The 19,687-nt window shown below is 33.3% G+C and overlaps 1 protein-coding gene across 2 annotated transcripts in view; it reads left to right on the top strand.

Moving 5' to 3' along the window:
- Positions 1 to 19,687, top strand: part of LOC125823417 (DNA gyrase subunit B, chloroplastic/mitochondrial) — a 47,393-nt gene that overhangs the window by 22,741 nt on the left and 4,965 nt on the right. Inside the window, exons 15-21 of one of the 2 annotated variants that reach the window (XM_049502800.1) lie at positions 5,682 to 5,749; positions 6,063 to 6,176; positions 6,260 to 6,376; positions 6,520 to 6,573; positions 6,657 to 6,762; positions 7,606 to 7,736; positions 7,917 to 8,435. In XM_049502800.1, the coding sequence (XP_049358757.1) occupies positions 5,682 to 5,749; positions 6,063 to 6,176; positions 6,260 to 6,376; positions 6,520 to 6,573; positions 6,657 to 6,762; positions 7,606 to 7,736; positions 7,917 to 7,985 (659 nt within the window). In that variant the 3' untranslated portion in view covers positions 7,986 to 8,435. Of the gene's footprint in view, positions 1 to 5,681; positions 5,750 to 6,062; positions 6,177 to 6,259; positions 6,377 to 6,519; positions 6,574 to 6,656; positions 6,763 to 7,605; positions 7,737 to 7,916; positions 8,436 to 19,687 lie in introns of those variants that run through there. The other variant, XM_049502801.1, reaches the window with a different exon arrangement.

The following is a 19,687-nucleotide window of genomic DNA, read 5'->3' as shown; positions in this document are numbered from 1 at the left end:
AAGAACAACTCAGGATGCTAAGGGTGATTTTTATTCTCTTTGAAGCTGTATCAGGACTTCATATAAATTGGAATAAGAGCTTCTTATATCCAGTTAATGTAGTTCCTGACCTATCCTCTATGGCTAGGACCCTTGGTGGAAGAATTGGTGACCTCCCTACGACTTATCTGGGGATGCCTCTGGGAGCTAACAACAGGCCTTTAGGTATTTGGAATGGGGTGATTGAAAAGTGTGAAAGAAGATTAGTGAATTGGAAGAGCCAATATCTTTCCCTAGGAGGAAGACTAACACTCATTAATAGTGTCTTGGATTCTATGCCTAGTTATATGATGTCCCTTTTCCCTATCCCTGATGGAGTAATTGATAGATTGGATGCTCTAAGAAGGAACTTTCTATGGGAAGGCAATAGCGAGACAAAAAAATTTCACTTGGTTAAATGGGCAGCCTTGATTGGGAATAAACAAGTTGGAGGTCTAGAGGTGAGAAACTTGAAGACTCAGAACCAATGTCTACTAATGAAATGGCTCTGGAGACTAGCCTCCAATGAACAAGCTTTGTGGAAGGAGGTGATTCAGGCAAAATATGAAATGGAAGATCATTGGTCAACTAGCATGGTGACCAACACTTATGGAACTAGCCTTTGGAGAACCATAAGGAACCTATGGCCAAAACTTGGAGGGAATTGCAAAATCAAAATTGGAAATGGTGTGAAGGTCTCATTTTGGGAAGATAGCTGGCTGGAACAAGGTCCCTTAAAAACACTCTTCCCTGATGTGTTCATCCTCAACCAACAACAGAGGGCTACTGTGGCAGAGGTTTGGTCAAACCAAGGATGGAATCTGAGCTTTAGAAGACCTTTCAATGATTGGGAGATCCAGAGAGTAGTAGAATTCTACAGAACTCTGGAACAATTCAGAGGAGGAAACACTGTCCAAGACTGCCTGGAATGGAAGGATCACAAGCAAGGAAGATTCAGTGTCAAGGGGGCTTACAAAAAGTTCAACCCTTTCAATAACCAGATTAATGGGTGGCCCTGGAAAATGATTTGGAAAGCCAAAATTCCCTACAAAGTGTCTTGTTTTACTTGGCTACTTGGTAAACAGGCCATTTTGACTCGGGAAAATCTCATGAAGAGGGGAAAAGGCTAAGGCAGTCAGGATAACCAACTAGCTGTGGGACCTCTTCATCAATAAAAAAGGACTGAAGTGGGTGATGCCAAGGAGAGTAACCCAAACCCTGAAGATATGGAGTAGTTATGCCAGCACCTCAGGACATAGGGAGAGATGGAAAATTATCCCAGCTTGTATTTGGTGGTCAACGTGGAAAGAAAGGAACCTTAGATGTCATCAGAACAAGAGCAACACTATTCAGAAGATGAAGATGAATTGTCTTGTGTTGTTTCATTTTTGGTGTAAACAGGAGTATATGGAAGATCTAGAATCAGTTATGAATGTCTTAGGATCCCTGTAATTTTTTTCATAGGATTGAAGATCTTCTGTTATACTCTCTTTAATCTGTAATTAGGAATCTGTAACATGTTGTGGCAGGTTTTGATTTTTTGGAAATAGAAATACAAATGTTACCTTCTCAAAAAAAAAAAAAAAGGTAAAAATACTTAGCATATGGGACTGGCTGGATAAAAGGTTTCAAATCTCATAACAACATCCATAATACTTTAGAGATGTCTCACCTGTTGTATGCAAATGATATTCTGGTGATGTGTGATGCTGAGGTTGATCAACCTAAAAATCTGAGGGTTGATTCTAGTGCTTTTTGAACATGTCTAGGCTTCCCATTAATTGGAGAAAAAGTCACTTATATCCAGTTAATAATGTCACTGATTGCTGCATTCTGACTGCTATCTTAGGATGCCAAGATGGTACCTTACCAACTACTTATCTTGGATTTCCATTGAGGGTCAAGCACAAAATTGCTAGCATCTGGGAAATAGTGATGGAGAAATGTGAAAAAAAGTTAGCCAGGTAAAAGAAACAATATATTTCCCTGGGTGGGAGATCAGTTCTAATTAATAGTGTCTTGGATTAACTTCCCGTGTATGTGATTTTCTGTTTCCAATGCCTACCAAATTGAGAAAAGAATTGATAATCTTAGGAGGAACTTCTTATGACAAGGTAATAAGAAAAGGAAGTCGTTTAATTTGGTGAACTAGAAGTCTTTAGTTAAAGACAAAAAATGGAGCGTTGGGGATTAAAAATATCATACAACAAAATGAAAGCTTGTTGATGAAGTGGTTATGGAATTTTACTGTGGTGGAACTGCTCTGAGTTGATGTTATCAGGAACAACTATGGTAATGATGGGCAATAGTGTACTAGAGAAGTCGGAACATCCTATGGCGTGTCAGTATGAAAGGACATTAGATCTCCGCAGCCTCTCTTTAAGGCTATTACTGGATCAGGGTGGGTAATGGGAGAAAAGTTGGATAGGAGTTAGGACACGGACCTTTGAAGGTTATCTTTCCAAATTTATTCACGTTGGCTTCAAGCGCTGCATCTACATAGGCTGCAAATAGAGTAAATGGGGTCTGGAGCATCAATTTCAGAAGAAATTTCAATGATTTGGAGACGAACAAGGTTTTTGATTTTTCAGTTTGTTAAACACGTATCAACTGTATTCTCCCACAAAATGTCAAAGAAGTAGTTGGAAGAGTTGGGAGTCCTAGAGAAGTTGATTGCCCCATCAAGAAGACCTGACAGATGATTCCATCATGTATGTTTTGGTGTATTTGGAAGGAAAGGAATCTCTGATGTTTTAATGGTATCTCAACTCCAATTAGCAGTTTGAAATCCTTTTGCCTTATTTATCTCTTCCATTGGAGCAACTTATCCCTGTAGATGATATATTACCCCTCTTAGATTTCATTAGCTCCCTCAATATGGCTTAGCGACCATTCTTTTGCTTGTGGTTAACTCCCTGATTAAATAGGTGTTTTTGTTCTCAGGAGTTAACCATTTTTTTTATGTATGTAATTTTTATCTACTTGATGCCTTCTTAATACAACATCAAAAAAACACGTATCAGCAGCTAACTAATACAGAAGACAATTAACATGGATCTTTTTTTTTTTTGATGAAGTGATTGTGTTAAAAAGCATCAAGAAGATGCAAAGTAAAATAGGTGATAACTCCAGTTAATACAAACAACAAGTAAGATCTGGGAGTTAAAATCTAGGGAAAAGGGTTTGATATATCCCTCAACTTTGTCATTTAGAGCTGATATACCCTCGTTATAAAATTGTCTCATATATACCCTTATTGTTATACAAATGGCTCACATATACCCTTTTCCTCTAACGGAAGTGAAAAAATTAATTTTAGTTTAATTTTTTTAATTATTTCAAAAAAATATAATCCCATATGAGTATATTTAATCCTCCTCAAACATATATTATTTTTTTAAAACTTTTTTTTTTGTTTCAATGACTAATTTAGATTTATTATTTTGATGGTCAAATTTATTTAAGTTTTGCTAATATTCTTGTAAAATTTATTATAGATGACCCAAGTTTTTTCTTCAAATACAAAAATTAAATTACAATATATTCGAAAAAATAGTTTTAAATTATAATATAGCCACAAAAAAATAGTTTTAATTTTTTTTCTTTATACTAAGGAATGAAAGAAAAAATAAAATAAGAATAAGAAATTCAAATAATGATAATAAAAAAATCAAAAAATAATTCATGTCCGAAAAAAAATAATATGTACCTTGAAATTTTCTAGAAAAATCATATATACCCCAAAATAATTTTTTTTAAGAAATCAAAAGTCAAAAATATAAATTTAAAACTAATTTTTTCACTTCCGTTAAATGAAGGGTATATGTGATCTCATTTTGTAACGATAGGGGTATATGTGAGCCGTTTGTATAACGGTAAGGGTATATATGAGCCACTTTCATAACGAAGGGCATATCAGCTCCAAATGACAAAGTTGAGGGGTATATCAGGCCCTTTTCCCTAAAATCTATAGCAAAAACTCAAGGCTATTAGGCCACTGAGAGGGAGCTAATGAAGTCTAAAAGGGAACTTACATCATTTATAGGGGAAAAGGTTGCTCCAACTAAAAAAAAAACATCAGACTTTTAGATTTCAAAGAGCAGTTAGGAGTTGAAGTCCCATCAAAACATCTGTTGTTTCTCTCCGTCCAGATACACCAAAAGATACCTTCCCAGATTTTCTTGATGGATTTATTCACTTTCCATGAGTTCCAAATTTCAACTGCTTCTTTTAGGGTAGCTGGTGTTGACCAGCTGATGCCAGAAACTGCAAATAGATGGACCATTTATCTGCTGCCACAGGGCTGTGTAAAAATAAGTGGTTCACTGTCTCCTCCTTGAGATGGCTCATGAAGGATCTATTCACTATCTGAAAATCCTTCTTTAGATTGTCCTGAGAGAGTGGCATTTAGAAGAGCTGTCCTGATGACGCATTTTGATTATTTTTGGGGAGTTTAGTCTTCCAGATCAGCTTCCAATGCCAAATTAGGCAGTTAAAGAACTTTGTTCGCAGTGACATCAGCTTCATGGATCACTAGTAACAAAGATTTGTTCATAGCGAGATCATGCTACAGAACGTTTATTGGAAGAGAACCTACTAAATCCTTGGCCATGGAAACAGATCTGGAGATCCATTCAAGGTAGCTTGCTTTACTTGGATTTGTGTGTAAATAAGCCTGTCTCACTCATGAGAACCCCCCCAAAAGAAGTTTTGGTGTATGTAGCAAATGCTTTTATGTGGGAGACATTCAGCTAGCACATGTCACTTGTTTTTACTGCCAATGCAATTATGACAGCTTTTCTCAAGTATGATTGGGTCTCAATGGGTCATGCCAAGATCAACAAATGATTTACTGAGGTGCTGGCTCAGAAATGGCCCAAGAGAAGCTACTGTGATGGAATACTATACCTGCATGTATTTGGTGGACTGTCAGGCTGAAAGATATAGAAGACATTTTGAAGATTCTGCAAGCTCTATAATGTATCGACAAGATAAAATCTAATTATAAATTTTTGTTTTGCTCATGGTGTGGAACACAAAAATGAGGCTGAAATAGTTCTACAGACATCCCAACAAGTTTGGATGGGCAAACTTATATTATTTGTTCTTTTGCTATATTGTACAGTTCCAATAGCACATCCTTGTGCTGTTCTAATTTATAAAATTACTTTACCTTGTCAAAAAGTATTTTTAATTAAACATAGTTAAAGTAATTTACACTACCTTATAAAATAACATAGGCATATTAATTAGAGAACAAATTGTTTTATTTCCCAAGTAGTGATTGTGCCATAAAAAGGGACAGGCGGAGTATTTGGTAAAGAGGACATGACATGGTTGAAAATCGATTTGCATAGTTTAACTTCTCAAGGTAATGAAAGTATTATTGTATGTTGACGTGTCAAACATTGTTTGTGGGATTACACTGGGTGTGTTGTTGTAATGTGTCAAACATCGTGTATTATAAAAATAGGAAACTGTCATGTTAAATAGGATTGAGAGAGTAAATTTTTAAAATGTAACACCCAATATTCGCACAGATGCTAGGATCTTTTATGTAATGTTTCTTTCAATTTAGGCAGGCATATAGTGTAGTAATATCATGTAAGCTTACTGTCTTTTTTCTTAAAAAAATAATCCTATTCTCTTTCAAAAACTTCCAGAAATTTTCATCGTTGAGGGTGATTCAGCTGGTGGAAGTGCAAAACAAGGTCGTGATCGGCGCTTTCAGGTAATCAAACTCAGTGGTGTGCTGTAAACAGTTAACCCCCTTTTCAGATTTTGCAGAAGCTTATGAAACTGCAGATGTAAGTTCTGCAAGCTGATTCTCCACCCGACCTTCTCCTTGTGACCAAAAAAAGAAAAAAAGAATTGTTCAACTAAAGCAAACACTGCATTTTACGTTTGTTAAGGATAGATCAAACTTGTGTAGAGAAATATTGTGCTGCAGAAGTGGCGATTAGATTACTAGTTTCTTACTACTTCTAAGTTTATTACATATTCAGGCTCCAATGTAAAATGTGTTAGTTATTCATGTTTTGCAGGCTATTCTTCCTTTAAGAGGCAAAATTTTGAATATTGAGAGAAAGGATGAAGCAGCTATGTATAAAAATGAAGAGATTCAAAATCTTATTCTTGGTTTAGGACTAGGAGTTAAGGTACTATGTTCATCTTTGAGGCTTGTGCAATGTGTTCTTTGCTCAAAATTTTATTCATTCTCATTTAATCATCTGCATCTCAGGGGGAGGATTTTAAAAAGGAAGCTCTCCGTTATCATAAGATCATAATTTTAACAGATGCCGATGTTGATGGTGCTCATATTCGAACATTGTTGTTGACATTTTTCTTTAGATATCAGGTGCGTCTCTTTCATTGTTCTTCGTGATCCAATGGAACACGCGTTTCCACTGGGAATTAACAGTTGAATTGTGTAAGGAAATAACCAAGATGTCTAGTTGACTGTTTGGAGAACCTGGCTGAGACATTCTTAACTTGTTGCAGAGAGCTCTTTTTGAGGAAGGTTGCATTTATGTTGGTGTTCCACCTCTCTATAAGGTTTATTTTCTTTCAAGTGTTGTTTTAACAACTTACATATTTACCGTCCTCCAGGTTTTAATGTTCTATTTTGGATTATTCAGGTTGAGAGGGGAAAACAAGCTTACTACTGCTATGATGATGTAGAACTTAGAAAGGTCCAGCGTTCCTTTCCTTCAAATGCGTCATATAACATACAGAGGTTCAAAGGTGAGACAGGAAGTATGATATGTTTTCGTTTTTTGGATTTGGAGACTGCATATTTCACATGGGACATTCAGTTTGGAACACATTTCTTGTTAGGGAACTGTACTAAACTTATACCAGCTAAATGAGGGACAATTGACAAAGCTAATTTAGATGTACCTTAGGGTGCTTTGTGGAAAGAGAAAGCCTTGCTGCATGAACGTCTCTAACAAACGGACATGAGCTGGGAAGTGCTAGATGAGCATTATAAGTCTCAAAATGATTTCAGAATTCAAAGAGTTCAACTGCCAATGTTCCATGGTTTATGGTTCGACTAAACCATATATTTGAAAAAATAAAATTAAAATAGACTACATTTAATTGGTGGTAATAACTGTATATGCTGATATTTTGGGGTCTTATATCCTTCTCATAAGTTATGAGTGCAGCACCATTTTGCCAATTGTTGAAATCGTCTATTGGGTGCTTGCTTTTCTATTAATGAAGGAAAATTGTACTCTCTCTGTCCCAATTTATGTGGCACCCTTTCCTTTTAGTATATCCCAATAAGAATATGACCTTTCTATAATTAGAAACAACTTAACTTTAAAATTTCCTTTTTATCCTTAATGAAGTGATTTTACAGCCACACAAATGTCTAAGGTTTATTTTAGACCACAATTTTTAGAAGTCTTCCAATCATAAAATTTGTGCCAAATCAAAAGATGTCACATAAATTGGGACTGGTTTTATTGGGGGATTTTCAGCAATGTCAGATGCAGAGCTTATGCATCCCTTATACATAGACGTGCGAGTTCTTTAAACCTTCCTTATTTAAATCATGTGATTTATATGGAAACTTTTCAGGATTGGGAGAGATGATGCCAGTGCAGTTATGGGAAACAACAATGAACCCAGAGACTAGGCTGTTAAAGCAATTAGTAGTGGAGGATGCAGCTGAAGCAAATGTCGTCTTCTCTTCACTAATGGGTTCCAAGGTATGTCTTTCTATTCTGAATGTAGTGTTAGCGCCTAGACTTTATTAGGGACATCTACTTGTTGAGACAGACTTGATGCATTTCTTTTTATAACTATGGTGGACTGGTGGCTGTCCATCTCTTTCCTCTCTTTTGCTAATGACTTGATTTTATTGCGCATCTCCATTATGCCAAGTACAGGTGGATGTTAGGAAGCAACTTATACAACATTCAGCGAGCATGATCAACCTTGAGCAACTGGATATATGAATGTGTATGTAGTAAACCCTGCAAGAACACAAATCATTACATCTGGGAGGGACCAAATGTCTTGTATCCTTTTATTGCACGACGGGGGGGCTGCAGTATAATTTTGATAACCAAATGGTGGGGCATTCGAGGCACTTCCTTCTCCAGTTCTCCGTGGAACATGCAATGTAAGCAGAAAAGGATTTGGATTATAAGTATTAAGTACCTTGCTATACATCATAGGTATTTGTCCTCCCTTAGTTAGCTTTTGTTACCTGTAATTTGCACTCTTGTCCTATGTAATTTAACATTTTTAGTTAGCAATATGGCATAAATATTGATGTTAGTAATGATTAATGAGTAGTTGTATGATTAGAGGGTTCTACTGATGAGAAAGGTAGGTGGGGCCACTCCTCTCTAAGACTATCAAAAATATCAAAGATTGATGTTTTACATTAACGCTTGTAGGAGCAAAGGGATGCTTGATAAAATTAAAATCTGGAAAATGTAAGTCTTGTTATTTTAATTTCATGTTTGTAAATGCTAAGGTAGTGCCATTTTTAATCTCAGTATGACATGGTTGTTTAAGCACTAAGCTTTTCTCATAGAGTATTAATATTATGATAGCATAATTCTGTGTTTATTATTTGCACTCTTTAAAGAGTCGCTTCGCTCTACCAACCTTGTCTTTCCCCATTTAAACACCAATGCGCTATCTCTCTTACTCTCCCGTTTCATCTCCCTGTTTCGTTGTAGTTCTAATGCCTACATCGACAAGTTTTTTCCATGGTACCATTTGCTTATCCATAGAATAATGCAATATGGAGCCATTGAGTGTGAAATTTGTCCTTGTTAATGGTTTTACAGGTTATATCTGATGATTATAGTGGAGAAATGGTGGTGTTAATGAAGTTCACCACCTAAATCTGGCACTTATACTGTGATTGGCACCCAAAGAACTTGGCCAACTGGCTAGATTGAGTGCTACTTCCTCCATTCCAATTTATATGACTTAGTTTGACTCAAAACTTGTGATCTAAAATAAGTAACAGATGTTTGTGTAGCTGTAAATCATTTTATTAAGGGTAAATTGGGTATTTTAAAGTTAAATTTTTTACTAAATGTATAAATGTGTCAATTCTTTTTAGAACTGACTAAAAAGGAAAGTGAATCATATAAATTGGGACAGAGGGAATAATAGTTTGCGGAAAACATGCTATTAAATATTAAATGTAGAAAGGTAATACATAAGTGAAACCCCAGTATCTCAAAGATAAGTGATAGTGCAATCTATGAGTCTATCTACAATTGCTACGAAACACAACTCGCAGAGTTGGAAAAGCAAAGGGGATAGTCTTTGGCCCACGTAAAATAAAACTTGGCCTAATGGTGCTTCTAGAGATCTGGTTAAACTGGAACGTGCAATTCAACGGTTCACTGTTGGATCAATCTCAATATTATCTACATATAATAGTAACTTGTTACTATTATTTAAAATAGTAGTTCATAATAGTATAAATAAACTTGCAATAGGCATAAAAATGAGATACAAGTAAGCAACTAAGTTCAACATCATATGAACATACGCAAAATATATCATTTCGCTGAAAGAAAGTTAGTTATGGTGCATTGGTGTGTTGTTGTATGTCTCAATAGCCATGTAAAGTGCATAGAACCACATCTTATGGAGTGAAAACTTATGAATTCGAGCTAAATCACTTTTTTTTTTTAAAAAATATAATAAAAAATGAGTAAATCGAACAAGTTGCAAGGCTTTGAGCGACTTGTCCAAATTAACATTGGCTGCCCAAACGTCCATTTATCCAACTTTTATTTTATTTTTTTTAAGTAAGTCATTGAACTTTGAGCGACTTACCATTATCCCTTTTTTTTCTTCTTAAACAACCTCGTTCTAAGTTTTACAACTAGTGTATATTAAATCCATCCATTTCAAGGATCCCCTCTCCGTCATCATCACATCTTCCACAATTTTTCTCTTCATTCAAATTCACTTTTTTTTACACTTTCCCCCCTCATTTATTGATGTTAGTTGAGTTTCAGATCATCTCATTCCTTGAATTTTCGTCCACTAATCAATTATTTAAGTTGTGATATCGAGTTTGTTTCATCAAATGAACTTCTAAAATCAGAATACTTTAATATTTGCACGAATAAAAGAATTTTGAAATTTATGATTTTAACATGTTGTGTGATTATACTTTTTTTTTTTACTAAGAGTATAAATAAAGAAAATTAAACAATTATTTTTCAAAATTAGAAAATTAACACTTTTAACATAACTTTTTAATATCTATAAATTAAAATAAAAGAAATATCACATCAAAAGACACAAAGAAGAAGTAACAATATCACAAGTTTCAATGATTAGCGGTTATAAAAGTGTCACAAGAGTACAAATTGATCACGACACGTTAGTATTTTACATAATTTAAAATATTAAATGTGTACTTATTTACCTCACAACGTATTATTTAAATAAATAATTGATAATGTATCACTCAAAGCTTAATGACTTACTAAATAAATAAACAATCGTTATTAATTTGGACAAGTCGGTCAAAGCGATCTGTTTTGGTCATATGAAATTTGACTCGGAATTTCACTATTTATCATGTGGCATAAATGCTCAAGCTGAATAAAGTCCACAGTACCATTTTCTTGATATCTTAACCAAAAAAAACATAATGCAATCATCACAAACTGCTAAAATTATATATTATTTTAAGGTTATGCGGGTGGGGCGAGTGGGAGCAAGTTGAAATAAAATTTTAAAAAGCTGATGCAAGGTGGAGCTGGGCGGATCACAGGTCTAAATAAAATAAAAGCTTAAAAAATTACAACTCCAGTTATATATAGATGAATATTGTGTGTTTCTCTTGTGGATAGAGAAGAAAATTCAAATTCAGTTTATTTGGGTTTATAACGTAGCTAAGGTAATTTTTAAATTAAATTATTCAAACTGCATAATTTTGTATTAGTTTTTAAATTTTATTTTCCTTTCCAGTTTTTCCTTTCACGTTTATTAGAAGTTCGAAGTTTTTTTCAAGAAAAAAAATTTATTTTTCTTTGAAAAGTTTCATATTATTATAATTACTGTATGTTTGAGAGTATATTCTTTTTATTTTAAGTTTTTGTTTGCAAATATCTATATTTAATATTTTGAACTCCAAACATGAAATTTATGGGAGGATTAAAGTTGTGCATGAGATAAAACTTAAATTCAATTTGAACATGTTTAATTGATTTTATAGATTTATTTGCAATTTTATAGGTAAGAGATTTGAAAATAGTGGATAAGTATCTGAAAGATAATTTCCTTCTGATTAATTTTTAAATGGTTATAGAAGATTATCTCTTCTTAATAAAGTAAATTACTATGTATCAAACTAAATTTTTTTATAATTTTGCCAACCACATGTATTAGAAAACTGTGCGACAGTGTTTTAAAGGCGGGAATGTAAGGCGAGACATTTTATATAGTACGGGGTGAGACGTAAGTCCCGAGACACGAGGCGTAAGTCTTATGGATCTACGGGGCGTAGTCTCATGTATATTCAATTTTATAATTTTATCACTAAGTAAATAAGCAAAAGTAAACTTTCAATTATTTTACAAATAAATTTTAATAAACAACCTATAATATATAGAAAAAAATATTATGATTTTTATTTGAGAAAGATATTAATAACCAATAATGAAGAAAAAAAGTATTACAACTACTATTTGAGAAATATCATTACACCAATAATAAAAAATATGATTTAAAGCAAAAAAATGTTCAACAAAAAAAAAACACACAGGCGTACGTTTTTCCGACCAGGGTTTGCGTTTTTACGCTTGGAGCTTACGCCCTAAATTCTAGGACTTACGACCTATGGATCTACGCCATCAATTTGCGCCCCAAGGCGTTTTTTGTACCCCCGAGACTCGCCCCAAAAACTATTTTTGAAAACACTGGTGTGCGATAATGATGCAATATTTCAGTTAATATCTCATATATCATTCGAGGTATAGTTATTATTTTAGAAAGTTATTTTTTATTAAACAACATTAAAATTTTAAAAAAATAAGCAAAAATTATTGATGGTCATAATGAGTTGCAATGACATAGGCCTTATGGCTTATGAACAACAATGGAAAACGTAAGAATATTTTTTTTCAAGTAAACTTATAATTTTAATTTAATCATTAAATAGGGTCGTTACATGAATTGAATTTTAGTGAATTCCAAATTGATCTTTTTTCATCGATCCTTGAAGAAAGAATTTGGGTTTTTATTTTTTGATTGAAGGAAAAATATTAAGCATTCAAGAATTTGTCACGTAAAACACGTTTGTTTCATTTAAATTATCTATTTTTTAAAAATGAAACAAATATGATGGTAAACCTCTTATTCTAATTCAGTGCTCTTGAGATCGTGAAGGAAAGTTATCAATCACACGACTTGAATTTCGACCCTATTGACTATGACAACAATCACGACTATAAATAGATCACTGACTATGACAAAGGTAGTATACTCTGCTTAATCGTGTCCTCTATGCAAGTACATAAATAGAATACTTAATTTAAAGTCATTAATTTGCTCGTCATAAAAAGAACTTCAATTCACCCAAAATTTACAATTGGAAAATATAGAAAATGAATTATGAAGTAATAACAAAGTTAGAAATGAACCTCAAACATAGAATGATCTTAATGTATTGATAAAAACTCCCAAGCTCAACTATCTTGTACAACAACAATGAAAGTAAGTAATGAACCTTCTATTGAAACATGACCCCAAGATCAAAATCCTAAGTAATTTTGTCTTGACTAGAAAACCAGATGAATAAACTGTAAATAAAAATACATGAAGATCTTATTGAATAAGTTCAAGGTCTCATATTGAAATTTAATATTTGATTGCCAATTTTGTCATTCCTCATGTGGTCGAGCTATCCATTCTCTTGCCGTTTAATTGTTACTAAACTCTCTTTATAATAGTAAACCCCAAAACCACTGCAAGTTGGACTTCTACCTAGGCGTTGATGATGAAATTCTAGATTCCTCATCTTCTTTGTCTTAACATTATAGGAGATCAATCCGAAACATCCACTTGCCCAAATTAGAGAGCTATCACAACAAGACTTAATACATAAAAAGCAATGAAAGGTAGCTAATTTGTTCCAACCCCTGGTTGGATCATTACCCATACAACCTAAACAAACATGTCAACTTCGTTCAAAATAACAATGGAATCATCAAGAATCATTAGATCTGCAGTCCAACTACGAATATCACAATCATGTGGCGGCCCTTCAATCACTTCAAACACCTCATTCCCAAAGTTGAATGAAAGAAATTTGAAAGTAAAGTTGAAATTGATATTTTTCCTTAACATCCAGTAATAAGATCCATTTAGATAAGTAGTACTACCATAAAAGGTATCCACATATTCAACATTTCGATTGTCGCAGACATTTTCATGTTTGAATATTCTCCATGAATCCCTAGAACATGAATACACAGTTGCATTTTTATTCTTGCAATTATAGTAAACCACTTTATAGTCGTTAGTTAATACATCTAATCCAAATCCAAAAACCTGATTAGAATTGAAAAATTATTCAAATTTGATTCTGTATGCACTAAGGAGATCTCTCACCTCCCTAGTAGCAGGATTCCACAATGCACACAAGACATCATTATTAATTTCTCTTTCCAAGAAAAACAAGCCATCGATAGAACCTAAGAGGTTTGTCATACCTTCAAAACTTTGGGGATTTACTTCATGTGTAGGAGCATCTATACCATAATCGGAAATGAAAGTGATGGGAGGGAAATCACCGGGTGCACCATAATCATAAATCAAGAGTTGTGGGGGATTGTTCTTGCTAAAATTCAAGTGTTCACGGATGAAGCTAGGATTTTTTATAAGAGTGTACCAGTTTTTGCAGACGCATTTGAACCTCAACAATGACTTCACATGCAATCTGAGTAGAATTTCCCTGATTAAATCTTCAAGAAAATCTCCGCCATTGTTGGTAGCCATAGAACCTCGATCTTTCCGTCAAGAACACATAATATTTTTAATAAATAACACGAAAAGTCCGCCTTTTAGATTGTAGTCCTTTAACTTAGTAGTAATTGCTATCTATACTAATATAATAGATTTTGTTACCATATTACCCTCACTAATTTTACTAGTAATTAGTTCTATTCTACACTAGTAAACTAAGCCGCACTCGCTCAGTTACAAAATATCTCATTAGATCTACAAACTAATGTTTTCACTATATTTGAAAAATAAAAATATATTAAAACATTCTTTTTTAAAATCTCAAATTCATTTAGATTTTAAGTTTTACTACTTTATTTAATTGTCAACACTATGTTTTATAAAAAAAATAAAAATAAATTCTAACCTTTCATCTCCTAATGCTTTGCCCTAATTACTGGCATAAAATAGCATGTAATATCAACTCTAATATTACAACTCCTAAGTTTTTTTTAAAAAAAATAAATAAGTAAAAAGTTAGATGATAAAATTAGTAACTATTATTCATTTATAAGATAATTCACCATATGAATGAAACTTGAGGTAAATACATTACTAATATTGAAAAAAAAATCAGTAAAAAGTGTTTACAATATTTATTGAAGGATAATTGATAAAAAAAAATTGAATGATTCTGGAATAACCTTTTATTCATTTTTGCTCGTCATAAAATCATAATTTTGTTAACTCTGGTTAGAACTATAATAAATTGATTATCTTTTAGTTATATGAATTTTTGTTTTAACTTACCTAGGCGGAATATGAAAATTTTGTAGCATACCATAAATATGGAAGATAAGAATATTGTAAATATTGGGCAGAATCATTACCATTTCTTTCATCAAAAAATAATAATGAGTGAATATTATAGCAATTTACTGACCAAAAAGTGAGTAAAGAGCAAAAGAAATTAACAAAAAAAAGGAAAAAATAATAATAAAAAAGAGAGTAAAATGCCAATGAAATTGAGAAAAACATAAATAGTACTATTGCTATTTTTTAATCCTTTAATTAAAAAATAAGAAAAAAAATAGAGAAAAGATTAAAAAAAAAGTATAATTGATAAATGGGATAAAGGATATATATATCCCCGAACTATCGTAAATTGTTTGCAGATACCCTCCGTCATACTTTTGGGACATTGGTTCCCCTGCCGTCCAAAAACTAGAGCATATATGCCCTTCACTCTAACGGAAGACTAAATAGGGACACATGGTACAATCTTATCCGTCGATTTGATATTTAATAAATGTCAGATCGATGGATAAGAATATGACACGTGTATGTCCATTAGTATAACGACTATATATGATCTAGTTTTTGGACGACAGGGGCATCAATGTCCAAAAGTATGACGTAGCGTATCTACTCTAGTTGGTGACCTAGTTATAACTAGACGGGTATACATAAATTGCCCTGTCACAGTTTCTCAGAAAGTCACCTCAGCGGACCTTATAGAGTTAGAAATGGAAGATTTTGATGTCATTCTAGGCATGGATTGGTTAAATTCATGTTATGCTTCAATCGATTGTAGAACTAGGATAATTCGATTTCACTTTCCAAACTAGCCAGTGTTAGAGTGGAAGGGTAGTAGCTCAGTGCCTATAGATCGATTTATCTCTTACCTTAAGGCTAGGAAAATGATTTCTAAAGGGTATATCTATCATCTTGTTTGGGTTAAGGATTGAAACTTCAAAACCCCAACTCTAGAATCAGTCCCTGTCGTAAATGAGTTTTCGAGAAGTGTTCCCAGAAGATCTTCTCAGAGCTACTCCCGAAAGGGAATCGACTTCGAAGTAGATCTCCTTCCAAATACCTAGCCTATTTTGATTCCCCCCTTGCAGAATGGCTCTACATAAGCTAAAGGAATTGAAAGAAAAGTTGAAAGACCTTCTAGATAAAGGCTTCATCAAATCCAACATCTCTGTGGGGTGCTCTAGTGTTGTTCGCGCGAAAGAAAGACGGTTCTCTCAGGATGTGCATTGACTATCGTCAGTTGAACAAAGTCACAATCAAGAATAAGTATCCCATCCCCAAGATTTATGACTTGTTCGACCAACTTTAGGGTGCTAGTTTCTTTTCTAAGATAGACCTCAGATCCAGGTACCATCAGCTCAGAGTCATAGATAATGACATCTCGAAGAAAGCCTTCAGGACTCGGTATGTCCACTATGAATTTGTAGTTATGTCTTTTGGAATAACAAATGCTCCTGCAACTTTCATGGACTTAATGAACATGGTATTCAAACAGTACTTGGACATGTTCGTTATTGTTTTTATTGATGATATCCTCATTTATTCTCGTAGTGAGGAAACGCATGCGACTCATCTGAGAGTTGTTCTACAAACTCTCAAAGATTACCAGTTATTCGCTAAATTCAGCAAATGTGAATTCTAGTTATAGTCGGTAGCTTTCCTTGGTCATGTGGTATCCAACAAAGGGATCCGAGTAGATCTTCAGAAAAGTGAGGCAGTAAAACACTGGTCCAAACCCACCTTTTCGACTGATGTCAGAAGTTTCTTGGTTTTGACCGGTTATTATAGGAGGTTTGTTGAAGGATTTTCATCCATAACCTCCCTATTGACCAAGTTAATTTAGAAAAAAAGGTCAAGGTTCAGTGGTCAGATGAGTGTGAGAAAAGCTTCTTAGAACTGAAGACCAGGTTGACTACAACTCCGGTCTTGATTCTACCAGATGGTTTAGATGGTTATGTGGTTTATTGTGATGCATCTATGGTCAGCCTAGGTTGTGTATTGATGCAACAAGGTAAGGTCATAGCTTATGCTTCTAGGCAGCTTAAGGTCCATGAGAAGAACTACCCGACTCATGACCTCGAGCTTACAGCTGTAGTGTTTGCCCTAAAGATTTGTAGACATTACTTGTATAGCGTTCATGTTGATGTGTTCACATATCATAAGAGCCTCAAAGTACGTGTTCACCCAAAAAGGTCTGAATCTTCGTTAGAGGAGAGGACTTGAATTCCTCAAAGACTATGACATGAATGTGCTTTACCATCCGGGTAAGGCCAATGTAGTGGCTGATGCTCTCATCAGACTGTCTATGGGTAGTGTAGCACATGTTGCAAAAGAAAAGAAAGAGTTAGCCAAAGATGTTCACCGACTTGCTCGCTTAGGACTTTGTCTTATGGACACGTCAGATGGTGCATGATGTGATAATTCAAAATAGATCAGAATCCTGAATCGTAGCGGAGGTTAAGGAAAAAAAAGATAGCGAACCTATATTATTTCTGTTCAAAGGTGCAGTTCATCAACAAAAAGTTGAGGTTTTCTCCCAAGGGGGAGATGGTGTACTTCATTACCAAGATCGCTTATGTGTTTCAAATGTGGGTGAGTTAAGGCAGCAGATCCTTATAGAAGCCCATAATTCCAGATATTCTATTCATCCAAGTGCCACTAAGATGTACCGTTATCTAAAAAAAGTCTATTGGTGGAACGACATAAAGACGGACAGTGCAGAATTTATGCATCTCTTATACAGAGACATGCGAGTTCTTTAAACCTCCCTTATTTAAATCATGTGATTTATATGGAAAACTTTTCAGGATTGGGAGAAATGATGCCAGCGCAGTTATGGGAAACAACAATGAACCCAGAGACTAGGCTATTAAAGCAATTAGTAATGGAAGATGCAGCTGAAGCAAATGTCGTCTTCTCATCACTAATGGGTTCCAAGGTATGTCTTCCTATTCTGAATGTAGTGTTAGTGCCTAGACTTTATTAGGACATCTACTTGTCGAGACAGACTTGATGCGTTTCTTTTTATTAGTTTTTCGACAGTGCGTTGCACATGAAGACCAATTCAAAAAATATATGTTATAGTAAATAGTATTGCTTATTTAAGCGAAGATTTGAATAATAAGTTTTGCACAAAATAATATTGCAGATTCTTTTGTGAATGCTCAATGTGGATCATCATATATACTCTTATTCACCCGAACCTATGAAGATAGTCCATGAAATATTTTATTAGTAAATGCAATAAAGTATATATTTATTTCAATTTGATGAGGTTCAATCATATAATTAGTCGTATCTTACTAATATTACCTTATAGATAATATTTGTTGTGCAGTTTTCTTGTCATCTAACTAGATGTGCTTTGCAGGTAAATTCTACGTTAAACCTTTTAGATGTATTTTTTTAGAAATATTTTTGTATAATAATTTTTATTTATTGGTCAAAGGTTAATATAAGGAAAGATGAATGATAGATATAATTAATGTAATAACTATGAGAATTCATACTGTTATAACTAAAGAATGTAAAAGAGTGTGAATAACGTTTGCAATAATTAGTAATAACTATGAGAATTTATAATTTTATAACTAAAGAATTAATGTGCAATAGCTGAATTTCTAATAAATATTATACTTACATAAATAAATAAGACTTTTAATTAATGTTCCCAATTTTTGTAAATAGTTATTCCATATTACTGAATATAAAATTTATTTTGTAAATGATAAATTTCAAATGATTCATACATATCTACATATTTTCAAATTTGTTGTGAGTTTTTTTTATTAAAAAAACAATTCAGAACATTATAAAATAATATATTTTGAAGTTAGAAAATCTTGTTAGCTTGATAATACATTTGTGACATATATAATTCGTGACATATATATATTTGCATTAATGAAAATATTTATCTCATATATTAAATAAATAATAAAACTTAAACTAATACAAACTTCAACAGACATTATTACAAGTCATATGAACTTTTCTTCGTCTAAAATACTGAAATTTAAGAAATAGTAAATAAGTAAAGCAAAAGGGCAATGTTTATATAGTAACACCTTTCTTGAAACAAACTTCCTGACAATCCAAATCACATAGGTAGCATTGATAAATAAAATCATTTTTATTTTGTCTTGAGCATCAAAAAAACAAACTGTGACAATTATCTAACTCTTGAGAAGTCTAATAATTTTTGAAAAAGTTATTCAGAAACATATATCTACATCACAAGAGAAATAGTTAACAAAAACAAATGAATTTAGACTACATCATGATAACTTCATATATTGGAACATTACATACTAATATATCTGTTAAGTAAAAATATAATTGTTATATCATAAAATTATTTTCCTCAAGTACTCGAGATTATGGAATATACCTTCTTAGGATATAATGATTTACTTCATCAGAATAGTGGTACCTCATATTCTGCTAAACTTTGGACTCACTCAACGTCAATAAATCACACGAATTTTTTATAAAATACAAGAAGAAGAAGAGTAGAAGATCAAAAAAATTGTTGTTGAAAATGAGAGGAAGCCCCTCTATTTATAGTCAACAAAGGGTAGTATAAACAAGTGTTTTTTGTGTCTTATCTGAAAAGGCATGACCTTTCAGAGAAGTCACTACCCTTTGAAAAAGTCACAACTCTTTGGAAAAGTCACAACTCATCGAAAAATCACAACCCTTTGAAAAAAGTCACAACTTATCGGAAAAGTCACAACTTATCGAAAAAGACACAACCTAAGTTAGGGATATTATAGTATTTTAACATTCAAGTTAGGAGTTCATGCTTTTAAGGTAACTAGACTAGATTCACTGCACATGCGTTACGTGTAGGTTAAGTCCTGAGATCCCTATACACGAGATATTTTATCTTTTTATGTGTATTTTA

The sequence above is a fragment of the Solanum verrucosum genome, unplaced genomic scaffold (assembly GCF_900185275.1).
Source record: "Solanum verrucosum unplaced genomic scaffold, falcon-dt-bn FXZP01000012.1, whole genome shotgun sequence".
In the NCBI taxonomy this organism is placed as follows: Eukaryota; Viridiplantae; Streptophyta; class Magnoliopsida; order Solanales; family Solanaceae; genus Solanum; species Solanum verrucosum.
Note: the sequence above shows the minus strand (reverse complement) of the source record. Positions and strands in the feature narration are given on the sequence as shown.